At 36.9% G+C, this 15,216-nt stretch overlaps 1 protein-coding gene across 1 annotated transcript; it reads left to right on the plus strand.

Moving 5' to 3' along the window:
- The first annotated feature begins 6,242 nt into the window (after positions 1-6,242).
- LOC144438779 (uncharacterized) lies at positions 6,243-9,135 on the plus strand. Its single transcript, XM_078127947.1, has 2 exons — positions 6,243-6,380; positions 7,564-9,135. The coding sequence occupies exon 2, from the start codon at positions 7,645-7,647 to the stop codon at positions 9,133-9,135; it is 1,491 nt and encodes a 496-aa protein (XP_077984073.1). The 5' UTR covers positions 6,243-6,380; positions 7,564-7,644.
- The last annotated feature ends 6,081 nt before the right edge of the window (positions 9,136-15,216 follow it).

Raw genomic sequence — 15,216 nt, forward strand, 5'->3', positions numbered from 1 at the left:
AGCGTCAGACAAAGATAATGAGAAGGAGGATAAAACTCCAGCAGTAGCTGATGATGATGATGATGGTTTGATATATGAGGATGTTGACGCTGATGAGAATATGGACGTTGAACGTGACTCGGAGTCAAAAACTAAGATGGAAGACAAACCAGAAGAGAAAAAGAAAAATGCCATATTAAGTCGACTTGGCTTGAAAGGGCGGAAAATGTTCGCAAAAAGCAAAGACAAAAAATCCACAAGTGTAGATGACGAGAATATGAAAGATGATAATAACGATGATGAAATTTATGATGATGTTGATGCTGATGACAGCGGTGTTGTGAAGGAAGAACCACCGACTGTGCCTGATGGACTTACATCTGAAGACAGTGCAAAAGATTCGAAAGAAGATGTGAAAACATCCGACAAGGAAAAGACAGGTAGAAAAAAGAAAAAGCGAGAGAAAAAGAAAGATAAGTTGAAACAAGATTCTGATGAGCTCGAATCCAGTGAGAATACAATAACGTACGACAAGGGCCGGGTACAGAGCCGTCCACTACCGGAGTACAGCAATACAACTGAGACAAGAACGAACCGTCCTTACTCTGCACTCTTTATGGGTAGTCTCAAACTACAGTCCGAAGAACAAGCTGAATATACAGCCTTGAGTCACGCTGATGCGATGGCTGAGGAAGATGGAGAGGAGTACCAAGTACCAATTACACCACGTGAAAACAAAAACGAGGATGACGGCGAAATTTATGATTACCCAGACGATTATCCCGGAAACGCCGACAAATTTTCCGAGGACCTCCCCAACGACACTGGTGGAGAATCCGCACCACAAAACTCTGACGGGAAGGAATCGAAATCTCCGACAATGTCAGCCGAAGTATTAGAAGAGGAAGGTCAACTGTACGCAAATGATGATCAAATAAAATTAGGAGATGTTGACGCGATGGTGGGCAGTAATTATGAGACTAGCGATGAACCAGGGGAGTTGTATGAAAATGTCTAGATGTGATTGAACCGTGGAGCTATTGAAAATTTGAAAAAAGAACATAATCAAATGGTTCTGAGTCTCAACTACAAAACGTCGTCTTGGTTAAAAAGATACCCCAGAAAAACTACTACTATGAGATCAGAGAAATCGCATTGAGTGAAGTCAAGATTAAATGATTAAAGTGTAAAGTAGTGAGGCAAATAAACTCGAGAAATAATGGACATCTATTTATATACACCCAGGACACATGGTATATCTCTACCATCAAAATGATATGCCGTGAACAAAAATATGCCAAGTCTGAGAAAAATAGAAAAAAACCCGAATCCTGTCACATATTCCGAAGTCACTATAATATCAGAAATCCAATCTCAACGACTTCAAAATCGATAATTACTATAACTCTGAAATGATATATACTTTCTTCAGATTCTCGAAAATGACAACAATTAAGCTAGGCATGTATGAATTGTGGTTTTCCCTGACAACTCAGTGGGGACAAAGTTTTACATTTCAAGAAAGCATATTTGGTACTTAAATCCCTCCTCTTATTACGAAAGGTTAATTAATGTGTGGTAAATATTTTGGGAGACCGACAGATTCTTCACTGTGTGGTTAAAGTAGTGTCAGTCTTAAGTTTTTTGGATACTTGTTTATATTAATTGCACGAATGACAAATTACCCCAAATGCTTCTATAAATGTCTATTTAATAGTGTTTTCACTAATGTATCTGCTGAATATATCAAAGAAGCAAATCATAAAAGTGATGGTATTACGGACAAATTAAATGATTTTATATCAATGAATCTGCCAGATGATATCAAATTTGACATACCTCAGTTACATGAATCGGACATTTTTAAAGTTTTTAACAATCTTGACTGCAAAAAATCACCTGGTTTAGATGATGATATCAGTGCGAGGTTTTTGAAGATTGGCGCAAGCCAATTAACACCGAGTCTCACGACTTTGTTTAATTACGCATTCACATCCGGGTCATTTCCTGATTAGTGGAAATCTACGTGCTAAGGTAACACCATTGTTCGAAAAAGGGTCACAGTTGAGACACTGTTTCAAACTACAGACCGATTTCAGTCTTGCCAGTTATGTCGAAGTTATTAAGAAGGACATGTTCATATGCATTTTTATAATTTTTTGACTTACTATAACTTATTATTGAATAATCAATCTGGTTTTCGTAAGTTTCACTCATGTCAAACAGCCCTCACAAATACAACTAATTCATGGTATGAAGATATTGCTAAAGGAAACCTAATAGGTGTTTTATTTCTAGATTTCAGAAAGGCTTTTGACCTTGTTAACATGATACTTTATTACAGAAGTTAAAAATGTATGGCTGTTCAGAGAAGACTTTGCTCTTTTTCATATCTTCAGAACAGGTATCAGTCTATTTGGGATCATAAGCGATCCTCTTCCTGTTTCTGTTGGTGTGCCACAGGGGTCGATTTTAGGGCCGCTGTTTTTTTTCTGCTTTTTATCAACGACCTCCCACTAATCTCTGAAAAGACAAATGTGTGACGATACTACAGCACAGGCTATTAGTCCTGATATTAACGAAATTGAATCCAAACTCAACCATGATATAAAATTAATCACATAATGGTGTGAAGGTAATAGCATGTGTTTAAATTTGCAGAAAACCAAGGTGTTGGTCATAGGAACATCTCAGAAAAAAAGCGAGAATGAATAATTGTATCAATGTTACATGTGGCAGTAATAAGCTAGAATGTATTTCAAATGAAAAGCAAGTGAACACTGTATGTAGTAAAGTGGCTTTCAAATTACATCACCTCAAACCTATTAGAACTTTTTTAACTCAGAGAGCAAAGATTGCTTTTTACAATTGTTTTATACTACCCCACTTTGACTATTTTTCCAACGTATGGGGACATTGTTCCAATACACTTTTACTCCGTATTGAAAGACTACAGAAAGCTGTTGCAAGAGTACTCTTAGACTCTGATTTCAATACACCAAGCCATGTTTTATTTGAGTCTCTACAATGGTTTCCTTTTAGAAAACGAATCATTTACAATGAAGCCGTTTTAATGTACAAAGTCCAGAATAGCCTGGCTCCAAATTATCTCAATGAGTTTAGAAGTATTCAAGAAGTGCATACTCGTAATACACGTGCTGCAGCCAGAGATGAACTATACATTCCAAAACACAGAACACAGATTTTTACGAAGAGTTTTAGATATATGTTAAAATATGGAATGATTTAAGTATTGATGTCAAATCCTTCACAACTCTTCAGTCTTTTAAACATTAATGTAAATGTCATCTTTTAGAAAATCGTTAGTTTTGTAGTCGTTGTTGTTGTTCTTCTGGCTTTGGCCATTTTACAGCCTATTCTATTCGTTTTATTCTTTTGTATTTTTACTTCTTGGTGATTTTAATGTATATATTGTATATTTTTATCTCGACACTTTGGCTCAACAGTCTATCGAGTTTAAATAAAGTCTAATAATAATAATTTCTATACGTTTTTGTCCTCTATCATCTTTTTATAAGTACATGTACTGAACACTGATCAGAATTTTTTATCTCCGAGTCGTCCACTATGACAGATTAACAAACACAACAAGTTAGCATAGCTGCCATTCCAGACTGCAAACAGGAACAGGAAATTGAGAATACAGCGCCCTCGCTCAAATTGGGGGTATCATCACCTCATAGTACCGTTTCTTAAGAGCGCAGGGATGTTTTTCGGATTGTTCCGACATCGAGTAAAGCAGCAGTGATCTATGATTAACTGAGTAACCTATACCATGTATACCCCAAAGGTACTCACAGACAGGAAGTAGAGCGCCACCATGGCAAATTTTGGAAAGGCCTATTACTACCCGTTTTTTACTCTCTCTTTTTTTCGCATGCAAAGAGAAAGAAAGATGAATCCATAATTTGTCATGTAATACAGTTATTTGGGTAGCATGTGGATGAAATCTTTTCATACGAGTTAACCTCAGACCGGTTACCCCACCCCACCAAGTTAAACCCTTTATTTACCTATTCTTGAAAAAAAAAAAAATCACGAAAATTGTGAAGTCTCGCGAGAAATAGTGGGGGCAGAAACTGACATCAACTTTTACAAAAAAACAAAAACTAAACAATAGAAACGTGTTCTTGCAAGCTATACTGGATGTACATCTGATGGGAATTCGAAGACAACAATAACACAGAGACCATATGGCAAACAAAGGAAAACATAACTACCTGAACTAGACACTCACGCATGATTAAAAAAAATTAAATAAAAATAAAAATCTACCTACCTCACAATTATTTTTTAGGTCCTAGTTACCATATTAAAACCTATTGGTCTTCACAATTGTACCACCATGTTTTATTTGATCTAGTACTTTTTATTTTTTGTTTGCTCTTTTCAAAAGTACATGACTGTATTACCATAACCCACTAAGCCATTAGAATTTCTACAGCTGAACTTGTCTATTGAACAAAATAATAGCAACACTTTGGATCTGAAAACCTATGCGAAGCGAAGCCTCCATGTACGGTTACCCATGAAGTTGACACAGAACCCCCTCCCCTCGGATTGGGGTTACACATCCAATTAAAACTAATGTAACTGGTGATGCTATAGGATACACTCTTTTAAATAAAATACTCTGAAATTCATTCTATCGCAGTGAAAGTTACTGGCCTACTGTTCAAAGTTTATTTTGTCTTACCTTTCTTCGGCAAGTTAAAGGGACACAAGCTGAGTCTACTTAGGCATAATAAAAAAAATATATGTGGTTCGGATTCAATTTTAGAATAGGCGGGGTAGTCAGATTTTTTATTTTATATTTAAAAAAAAAAATTCAGGTAGTTATGTTTTCAGTTGTTTTCCATATGGTCTCTGTGTTATTGGTTTCTTCTCATCAGATCTACAGCCATTACAGATTGGAGGAACAGTTTTATATTGTCTTTTTAACTTGATGTCAGTTTTTGCATCCACTATTTTAGATAATTATTTCTCGAATACGTAAAACAATTGGGGTAGGCAGTGAAAAACTAGGTGGGGTCGGGTAACCGGAATCAAACAATTTTTTTTAGACCTTACCATAAGCATTCTTAACCGTCATTTTCAATTGACTCAAATCTAGTATCAATAAACGTAACTTATAGACAATCGATGACGTAATTTATCATACGTAAAGTATAGAGGAAATCTCTACTGACTATGCTAGCCAATCAACTGTTCTAACAATGCCAGAAGACAATTGCAATGTTATAGAAACGTTAACACGGTACTAGCATAGTTTAATTGAGGTGTCTGTCAGTATATTCACCTGAATAAAACAGGTTATAAATTCATAGCTTGTGTTACTTTAATTGAAAAGAATACTACACAGTGCTGTACGTCTAATCATATCATACGATCACACAATATTTCACGAGGCACTCGATATTATCGTTCGATCATTAACGGAAACAACTGTATACTAGTATATAAACTGTGTGAGATCTTGACATAGGTACTACTGCACATTAATGCAGACTATACTGTGCGTTGTGCCGTCGGTCACTATGAGATCAGTGCCCCGATGATATAATGTATATATCTCTCTCTAACTAGTTTTTGTTTTGGCCCCTTGTATTCTGTGCTTATGCATGAACATGTGTGGCTTTAATTCGAGTTGTTATTAGGTTTAATTCTACCACGAGCCGAGGAAAAGCAGTAACTAAACGATAGCAACACAATTAACGACAGCAGCAGCAGCAACAGCAGCAGCAGCAGCAGCAGCAACAACAACAACAACAACAACAACAACAACAACAACAACAGCAATAACAACAACAACAACAACATTAATAACAAAACAACAACAGCAACAACAACAACAACAACAACAACAACAACAATAAAAGGAAATTGAAGCAGATGACGTCGTGTAAACATACCAATGTCGACAAAAACAAATATTTTAAATGCTATCTGGTAGAGCGCATAACTACGTATACCAGAGCCTTACGTACTTGCTTACACCATGTACTGATCCTTTTACACGTATAGTGTGAACATCTAGTGCGTCACCAGTAGTTTCCGCGTGCCTGACATTCCATCACGTATATCTGACAACAAGTGAATGGCTACCTGTTTGTTATTCAAAAAGTAACCTCAGACGTACAAAAGAACTGACTTTGTCAACTACTATAACAAACACAGAGCGATAGACGGAAACAGCATCAAGGGTTACATTTATATAGTAGGGCGTAGTGTATTTCTGGAAGGGGAGAGAGAAACTCTGGCGTACGACAAGCAAATAGACCAGCCTAACCTGATTCCCTCCACGATCTATGCTTTCAGTAAGCATACATCAACGGTGGAAAGTTAGATTATCATAGACAGATGAAAATAGTGACCAAAAGGTAAGAACTTCGAACTATACATGACTTCGAGAGTGTACACGAAACTTTCAGTTGTCGCTATTGGCACTAAAGTTCACATGCCTAGCTTACTTCTTACCATGAAGAGTTGCGGGGAGACTCCATATGGTTTTCTTTTGTTGCTTTCTTGAGTCCTGGCGTGGTATTTTTCTAGAATATTTCAGAATGAACATAAAACCGTTTCCTTCGTAAATTTTTATGTCTGCAAGTTTAAGAATGGCCGAACCAATAAAAGAGAAGTGGGGAGTTGCACTTTTGTCATGCATGACTTGGCCTCAAGTAGTCAGTTACGTGATATTGCCGTAGCAACAAATGTTATGATATTTCTAGTGGTTTTACAATAACCTCAAATAACTCTTGGTCTCGGATCTGCTCCTCACCACTGATAGCTCACTTTGAGCCGAGAGACCGCAGATGACGATGTATTTTCTACAGTAGCAGTCTGAGTGTTGTAACAGCGTTAATTTAAAAGAAATTACAAAACCGACTACACGTATGTATGTATGTATGTATGTATGTATGTATGTATGTATGTATGTATGTATGTATGTATGTATGTATGTATGTATGTATGTATGTGTATGCGTGTATGCATGTATGCATGTATGTATGTATGTATGTATGTATGTATGTATGTATGTATGTATGTATGTATGTATGTATGTATGTATGTATGTATGTATGTATGTGTATGCGTGTATGCATGCATGTATGTATGTATGTATGTATGTATGTATGTATGTATGTACTATGTATGTATGTATGTATGTATGTATGTATGTATGTATGTGTATGCGTGTATGCATGTATGTATGTAAAATATGTATGTATGTAGGTAGGTAGGTAGGTAGGTGTGTGTGTGTGTGTGTATGTATGTATGTATGTATGTATGTATGTATGTATGTATGTATGTATGTATGTATGTATGTATGTATGTATGTATGTTTCGTTATAGTTTGTTTTCGTGTTTTTGTTTTATCTTGGTCATATCATAGACCCTATACGTAGTGTCCATGATCACATACATGTGTATCAATAACAATCAGTATAACGACGCAGCTAGCTACCGCTTTCTTTTTAAATTGAGAAAACACTTTTATCTTTTTTTTCTTCTTTTTTTTTCTACAAAAAATGGACTAACTTTCACCTCTCTAAATATATACAGGTTTACATAGAAAGACTGTCTACTGCCGGACTTAGCGAAAGTGTTGTATACTTCGACAGCGGGACTCATAATACAAGCATAATGAGCTCTCTAAGCCAGGCCTCCACTTCACTGACGCCTTCCATCACAACCATGGCAACAACCATGGCAGGAACAACGGCGAAAACAGATACATGTTGCCCATGCATTCCACGTGATGATTGCAAGCTTGGAATAGCTATCGGTGTTACATTTTTCCTGACATTGGTCGTAACTGCATTGATTTGTATTATCGTCTTCTATTTGTACCTAAAAGTAAAACGACAGAAGCAACGTGAAAAAGACGACAGTACTTCGGAGACTGTCGAGGGTGTGATTGTAGCGCCGACGAATGAACCGGTAGCCTCAGATAAGAAGGAGTTGATAAAACCTCAAGTTGACAATGTTGTTGGCCAAACTAACAGCATAGTTGTCACTACCGATGATGACTATGTAGTTCCCATAAGTCCAAAAGTACTAGTTGAAGAAACCAATCAAGCAACGGCTAAAGAACAGGACACTAGTATAACGCAAACGAGAATAGAAGCCAAGCCCAGTGGAGAGACTACAAAACCCGCCAAACGTCCTAAGAGTGTAGGCGATTTGAATGAGAAAAAAGACAAGAAACAAATCAATAGTGACGAAAAAGGTGACGTGAAAACGACGAAAAAGAAAGACAAAAATGAGAACAAAAAAAGAAAGGACAGTGATAAAGATACAATGGTGTCAAGTGACGTGGTCGATAAAGGTAAGGCAGAAGCAAATGTTGCTGACGCAACTATGGATGATGACGTAGATGGCGCTATTTACGATAATATAGACGACGATGAATCACCAGCAGCACACCAAGATGTACCGACGGAAATGATAAAACGTCAATCGTTACCAGGAGACGAAATGTCTGCTAATGTGACGAAGAAGAATCTGAAGAAGGAAGATAATAAATCAGACAAGAAAGATCTCCAGAAAAAGGAAAAGAAAGCAGTTTTGAGTGATGACAAGAAAAAGCAAAAGCAAAAAATAGATGCAGTCGATGAAAAACGTGATCTTAAGAAAAGTGAAAAGAGGAAGTCTATGCCAGAGTACAAGAACGTCACTGCGCCTGTGCACAAGCGCCCCTCCTCTGTAATTATCCCGCCCCCCTTACAGGATAAAGTATACACTCCTCTGTACGTGAATGAATCAGCAATCGAGGAGTCCGTATATATAGAGCCCGTACCTAGCCCCAGCGATGAGCCAACGACTGCTAACGACGTGTACGAAGATCTGTACGATTATGCTGACGACAACCCCGCCATCAAAAATATCGTTATCCCAAAGAAAGCCCGTGTTGGGGATAATGACGAACAAACCGTTCAGAAACCAGCAATACCTGCTCCTCGTAAACTTAAGCACCCCTCAATATTCACAGAGGAGACTCGTGACAACACAAAGAAAAGTATTGACAAGGGTGAAATACAAAGTGTTAACGTGATGTCACTCATTACTGACTACAAAAAGATGGATGAAGAACGACAAGTCAAAATATACAAGGGAGATGGAAACCCTGTCTGATTCGTAGTCAATATGTAGACTCTAAGTAAAAGACGACATCGCGTACGTCGATCAATGGGAAAAAAATTTAAACTCGTCAGATTCTTTGAAGCTTCCAAAGATGTTACCACATCGATTTCTTAGTGTCAACCCGTCTGAGGTAGTACACGTTAAAGGCATAGGATTCAATCCCAGGTTCTTGCATTAGTGTTATCTTATCAGTGTCACCCAAATGATTACAGAGAACAGTTCTTTTGTTCAGGACAAACCGTTTTTTCTATAGCTACATAGCTCTTACAGAAAACTGATTTTCACAACTAAATCAAACTTGGCTTGTAAGCGTTGCTGTATACCGACTATACTGAGAACTACTCGGGGTTGGTGGGATTCCATATATAGGTATGTTTCCACACCTTAATGAATCACGCTCAAACAAAAATCATAAAATTCATAAAACATTTTCATCTGACTTCCTCCTTGAAAAAATCAATATAAAACAACTTAGACTAAGTCTGTGTTTGTCTTAATACATGGCAAAAAACTAAAAAAATAACCCAACGTGTTTAGAGTTTGTTATTGAACGTACAATAACAAAAAATTTACACGTTTATTATGCCTTTTGCAATGTAATGAGTTACAAACAAGGACTTAGCATATGTGATTTCACATAGATTTTTCAAGAAGGAAGCCGTGATAAACTTGTTTTATATATTAAAATTACAACATAAATACGCAATCCTCATCCACATGACCACTTTGAGGTCACCATATTGCGCCACCAACGACATCCCTAATCCCATTCTGATTAAAATCCAATGTAGTGGACAGCTATTTATTCACTATTAGTATTGTCTTTGTTCTTTTGCTTGAATTGTCTTTTGTATTACAAATTTACGTTTTGGTCTTGGTTGACGCACCGTACTAGGATTGGTTGACGCACCGTACTAGGAGCACATGACTTTGACCAAAACTGTGAACATGATACAGCAAGACAATTCAAGCAACCCCATCCCAAGGTAGAAATGCTAAAAGTGACTAAATAGCCGTCCACTACATCGAATTTTAATCAGATTGGATTTGACCGGAAAAACAACAATTTACATATTTGTAGGACTGGTGTTCTCGGCAGCACAACCCCGCCTGGAATTTGAGGAATACCCCCCCCCCTCCCCCTCCTCTGGATCCGCGAAAGGAAACAGACTTAGTTGACTAGTATGTTTGTATAGTAACAAAACCCATATAATTATGATTTCAGTAACGCAATTGTAATGTTTCGACCGTTCAATGAAGATAAAATAAGCATATAGTTATACTCAGGCTGTATATGGCCTTCATCAGGTTTTATATATAATAATTGCATTATCCAAGAAAGCCCCAGATTGAGACTTTTTAAATTACAACAGACGATTTTAACTAATGCATAACTTTACAATATAAGTATATGAAGTAATGATAGTAGAAAAGACCCGCTTGGGTGCTAATCTAGTCGGACATCCAATCGATGTTGTCATGGCAGATGTGGCCGGAAATACCCGAACACACTTGAAGTAAACCCAACGGGAGGATATTGAAAGACTGTCATTTTAATCCGTTTCTGTGAATGTGTTATACCATAGTATTAGTACGTTTAGCCCACTGTCTTTCAAATAGCAATAAACAATGTTAATATTCAAAATTGTCGAACTAACCAGTACTAATGTGTATTACAACTTGCTATCACATGACCGTGTCAAAACATTTAGAAAACTCGGTGATCGTGAACTTTGAAGTCGAAACGGCACAAAGGAAAAAAAGTGGCACAAGCTAAGTCTATAACTTTGTTTTCCTCAGGTGACAATACTTACTTAGAGTCTCAATTCACCCTCTCCTCTAGTACATTGTTAATTGCGATGTATATATGCCTTCTACATCATTACAATTGTCTTCTGGCATTGTTAGAATAGTTGACTGCATAATAGGAATGTCCACGATATTTTTTCATACGCTGTAAAATTACGTCATTGGCTCATATTTGATAATAAGTTGGAGTTCAGTCAGTTCCAAGTGATGGTTAACGTACGTTTCAGTACGTAGAATACTACGAGTGCCTTTTGAAAATTTTACTCCTAAAACGTAGAAACTCAGCTTGTGCCCCTTTAAATGTCGTCGTCATGGATACATCTCAGGTCAAGCTCCATGGTTACCTTTGATACATACATGTTTTCTAAATATTAGTTAATTTCACATCGCCAAAATTATAACTTTATGTGTCACACGTGGGTTAATATTCAATGTTATATCATGTGAAGATATAAGTACAACACTTTCCTACTCATTCCAAATCAAAAGAAAGTTCGAGCAATATTAAAATATTGTTACCACTGACGTCTTTGACTTCTGATGCATTGATACGGCGATATCGTATGAAATTGACTGTTTTACATATATTTCAATTATATTTCGACATTACTAAGCGAATGTTGGAAATCTGCACAGTATTGCGTGTCTTTAAAAATGAAAAAAAAATATCATATCAATTTTCAAATGTATGTTATTAGATATAACAATACAATGGTGAAAATTCAATGTTTTGGTAAAAATTTACAAGACTTGCAGTTTACAGTTGAAAGCTCTCAGCTAATCAACTTATTTTTGTGGGTATCAGTTACATTTCTAGTACATAATAACTCATAGATTTTATAAGAATGTTACTCAGTACTAGTTTTGTTAAAACTGCAATAGTTGCAACTGCACAAAGTTTTTGAAAATGTTTCGTTAGCTACAATAACTACCTCGTAATGTCATACACCCTGAACAGTACTGAATCACCCATAGATGAACATATTTTTTTTTGTAGCTGTATACATGATAAATTAAATCTAATTGATTTTTTGGGTCCGCCCCAAAAAAACAGCGCCCTCAACGGCGATCATGATTTAAACCTGTTATTGCAACACAAATAATGGATAAGATCGACTACTGATTTACATGCTTAATGTCCGATTATTGATATTTTAATGCTTTTTAGTGAATACATTATGGCGAAAAATGATACTATAGTTACAAATTAGTGCAACTTCAACATGGCGACAGATTCAAAATCAAGCTTAAACTCGTTGCTACACCATCTATGTATAATATTGACCACAAATTAACAGATACAGTGTCTTTTGATAAGTAACTGACCAATTATTAGTGAATATATGAATATTATGTGGTTACTTGATGACAAGAAATATCCAAGTTGCAGCTAGAAGAGCTTTAAGTATTGTCAATTTCATTCTCTTAATTATACAATTTGTAACGATAATCATCATAGTCTATTTAGTATATTATCTTTCAGAGTTAATATTGATATGTAATATAGCTTCATTTGAATAAAGAAGTACTATAATGAAAAAAACAACATTTAGAATCGGTCAATTTATGTAACTTCATACAAACCAAACCATGGTCTGATAAAAGTGGGGGTCGGTATACAGCCCCTTTCATGTGAGTGTTCACTGGCTCTGTTTGATACAACCATACAGAAATAGTGAGAAATCGATAAGAAACTGCACTAGCTACACTTTACGATAGCAAGATCGCACTTTCTTGCTACATTTTGCCCAAATTAAATAAACCGTTTATATTAAATGTACTGCAACTAGACACAGAAGACACGAGGGCGCCAATGTTTCTCTGTCTGGATTTGATATCTCTAGTGTGTGGTACATTTAGTTGATTTCTTAGACAAAATGTGGCAAGAAAGTGTATTCATTCAATCTTGCTATCTTAAAGTGTAGCATGCCCAGTTTCTTATTTATACATGTTTGTATCAAACAGAGCCAGTGAACACTAACATGAAAGGAGCAGTATCCGTATGTGTCCACGACTTACAATTTGAATGCCCATAGGTGTACCAGGACTTTGTGGTTCCTGGCAACATCGTCTAATTTTCTTTGATCCAGACATGAACGTTCGAAAACGAACTTGATGTATTGAAACGAAATATGCATATCTTTCAGTTCAACGTGAATTGCAAATTGGTAAATCAATCTGCTTCCTTCATATTTTCCCGGTTCTCTGTTTGTTGTCACTCTGGAAAACCAGATAACGACTTACTGCACATACCAGAATGTGTAAAAATCAAATTAGTATATTATCTCATATTGTACAGTTGGTTTTAGTGTCCCAATACAAACCATTCCAATATAATACAATTAACACATCAGAAAAATATCATGGTGTATTAGACTCTACCCTACCTTATAGTTTTATGCCACAGTACCATGCCTTATATAGCGGACATACTATACCACTCTACAATTACAGTGGCTTATACACCACAGCACAGCACAGCACAGCACAGCACACCACACCACATCACACCACACCACACCACACCACACTATACCATACCACACCACACCATACCATACCATACCATACCATACCATACCACACCATACCGTACCATACAAACTCACATAACATCACCAGCCGCACCACATCACACATTTCCAAACCATATCAGATCAGATCAGATCAGATCACACCACACCACACCACACCACACCACACCACACCACACCACATCACATCACATCACATCACATCACATCACATCACACCACACAGTACATTGCAGTACAGTACGTACAGTACACTATTGTTACAGTATTGTATACATCTAACCTAAAACACAGCACAGTACAGGACAGCGTGGATTCAATGCCATATGCTGCAACACGAGGATCACCACTCGTGGGAATTTTGCCATCGATATTTGCATCGCACAGGTATGCCATAACATTGAACAATCCAATAATTTGATTATGAAAGGGTGGGTGAAGGCTGTTATGGTTATGGCACCACTATCGGAACAATATGAAATGTTGTGTATTGTAGATAGGTTCAGATCTTGATAACTACGAGATACTGGTAGACAGACACACCCTGTCTTTTATTTGTCTGTCACAATGTGTATTTGTTCACCTTGTATGGATGGGGTGACGAACTGGTCAATCTGACATAAATCGTCAAGTTCCTAAACCTGTAGATGTCGTCGCCTGCCAGTTACTTTGTTGGATATTTTTGACGTGAGTTTAAGTTTTTCCGGGTTTCTTCACCTCGACCATTTTGGTATCAGCCTATTAGGACACCGTGTATGGCACGTACAAGCACGGATCGAAGTAGTACACGGTAAAGCGAAGAAACCTATATTGTGTCGAGATGAATACTATACAGCCAGCATAAACAATGTACACAATGGAAGAACTATATACACACTAGATGCCATGAAAAACAACCAACTGTGGCATTTACCCGTATATTTTAATGTTTGATCAAATCATTCTCTGGATTAACACTCTTTTAGAGGGATTTGAGGTGAGTATTTTATCATAATCACGTCTTTCAACGATTGGTTCCAGTTTGGAAGGGCTATAAGATCATTTAACGTTCACAAGGTGAGTGAAAGTGTAAACCTTTTACGGATAGCTATTGACTATTTATTTCAACAAGTCTTCCGACCTGATTTTCTTCGCCTTTGAATTCGTAACTGTCATGGCCACGCCTGTTGATATTTTTTGGGCATGACCCTCTTTTTATTTCTATCGAGTCTGGACGTCACGAGTGGTGGAGTCCCGCACTGTATATATGGGTCCATTTAAAGTAATACACGTAAACGTTAAAATGGAGTCTACCATACAGACAATCGCCATTTTCATACAAAAACTCAGCAGTTCAGGCTACACAGCTGGCCAAAGACCCGACTTTCCAGTCAAAAAGAACTGACCAAGTCACCGTGTTCCGTTCACTGAAGTGGTGTAAAAAACACGGAGTGCGTTGACATTTGTCGATGGAAAGAATCAACTCGAGACGTTAATAGTTGTTGATCAAAAGGTCACGTTTCCACGCTTGAATGACTTCGGGTCACCACACAGTTTCTATGCAGCATGCAAAGGCCTCAGGAAACAGACCAAGTCATTCAAGTTAACGCAAAACTTAGGCAGTAGAAATTTGACATACAAAACACCATAATACTCTTTTTTATGGATTTCTTTTGTATATACTTTGTTCTGAACCAAAATCTAACATCAATTCAAGAATAGAAATAATTTGTACGATCCAGGTCTACAA

This window comes from Glandiceps talaboti, chromosome 8 (assembly GCF_964340395.1).
Source record: "Glandiceps talaboti chromosome 8, keGlaTala1.1, whole genome shotgun sequence".
NCBI classification, from domain to species: domain Eukaryota; kingdom Metazoa; phylum Hemichordata; class Enteropneusta; family Spengelidae; genus Glandiceps; species Glandiceps talaboti.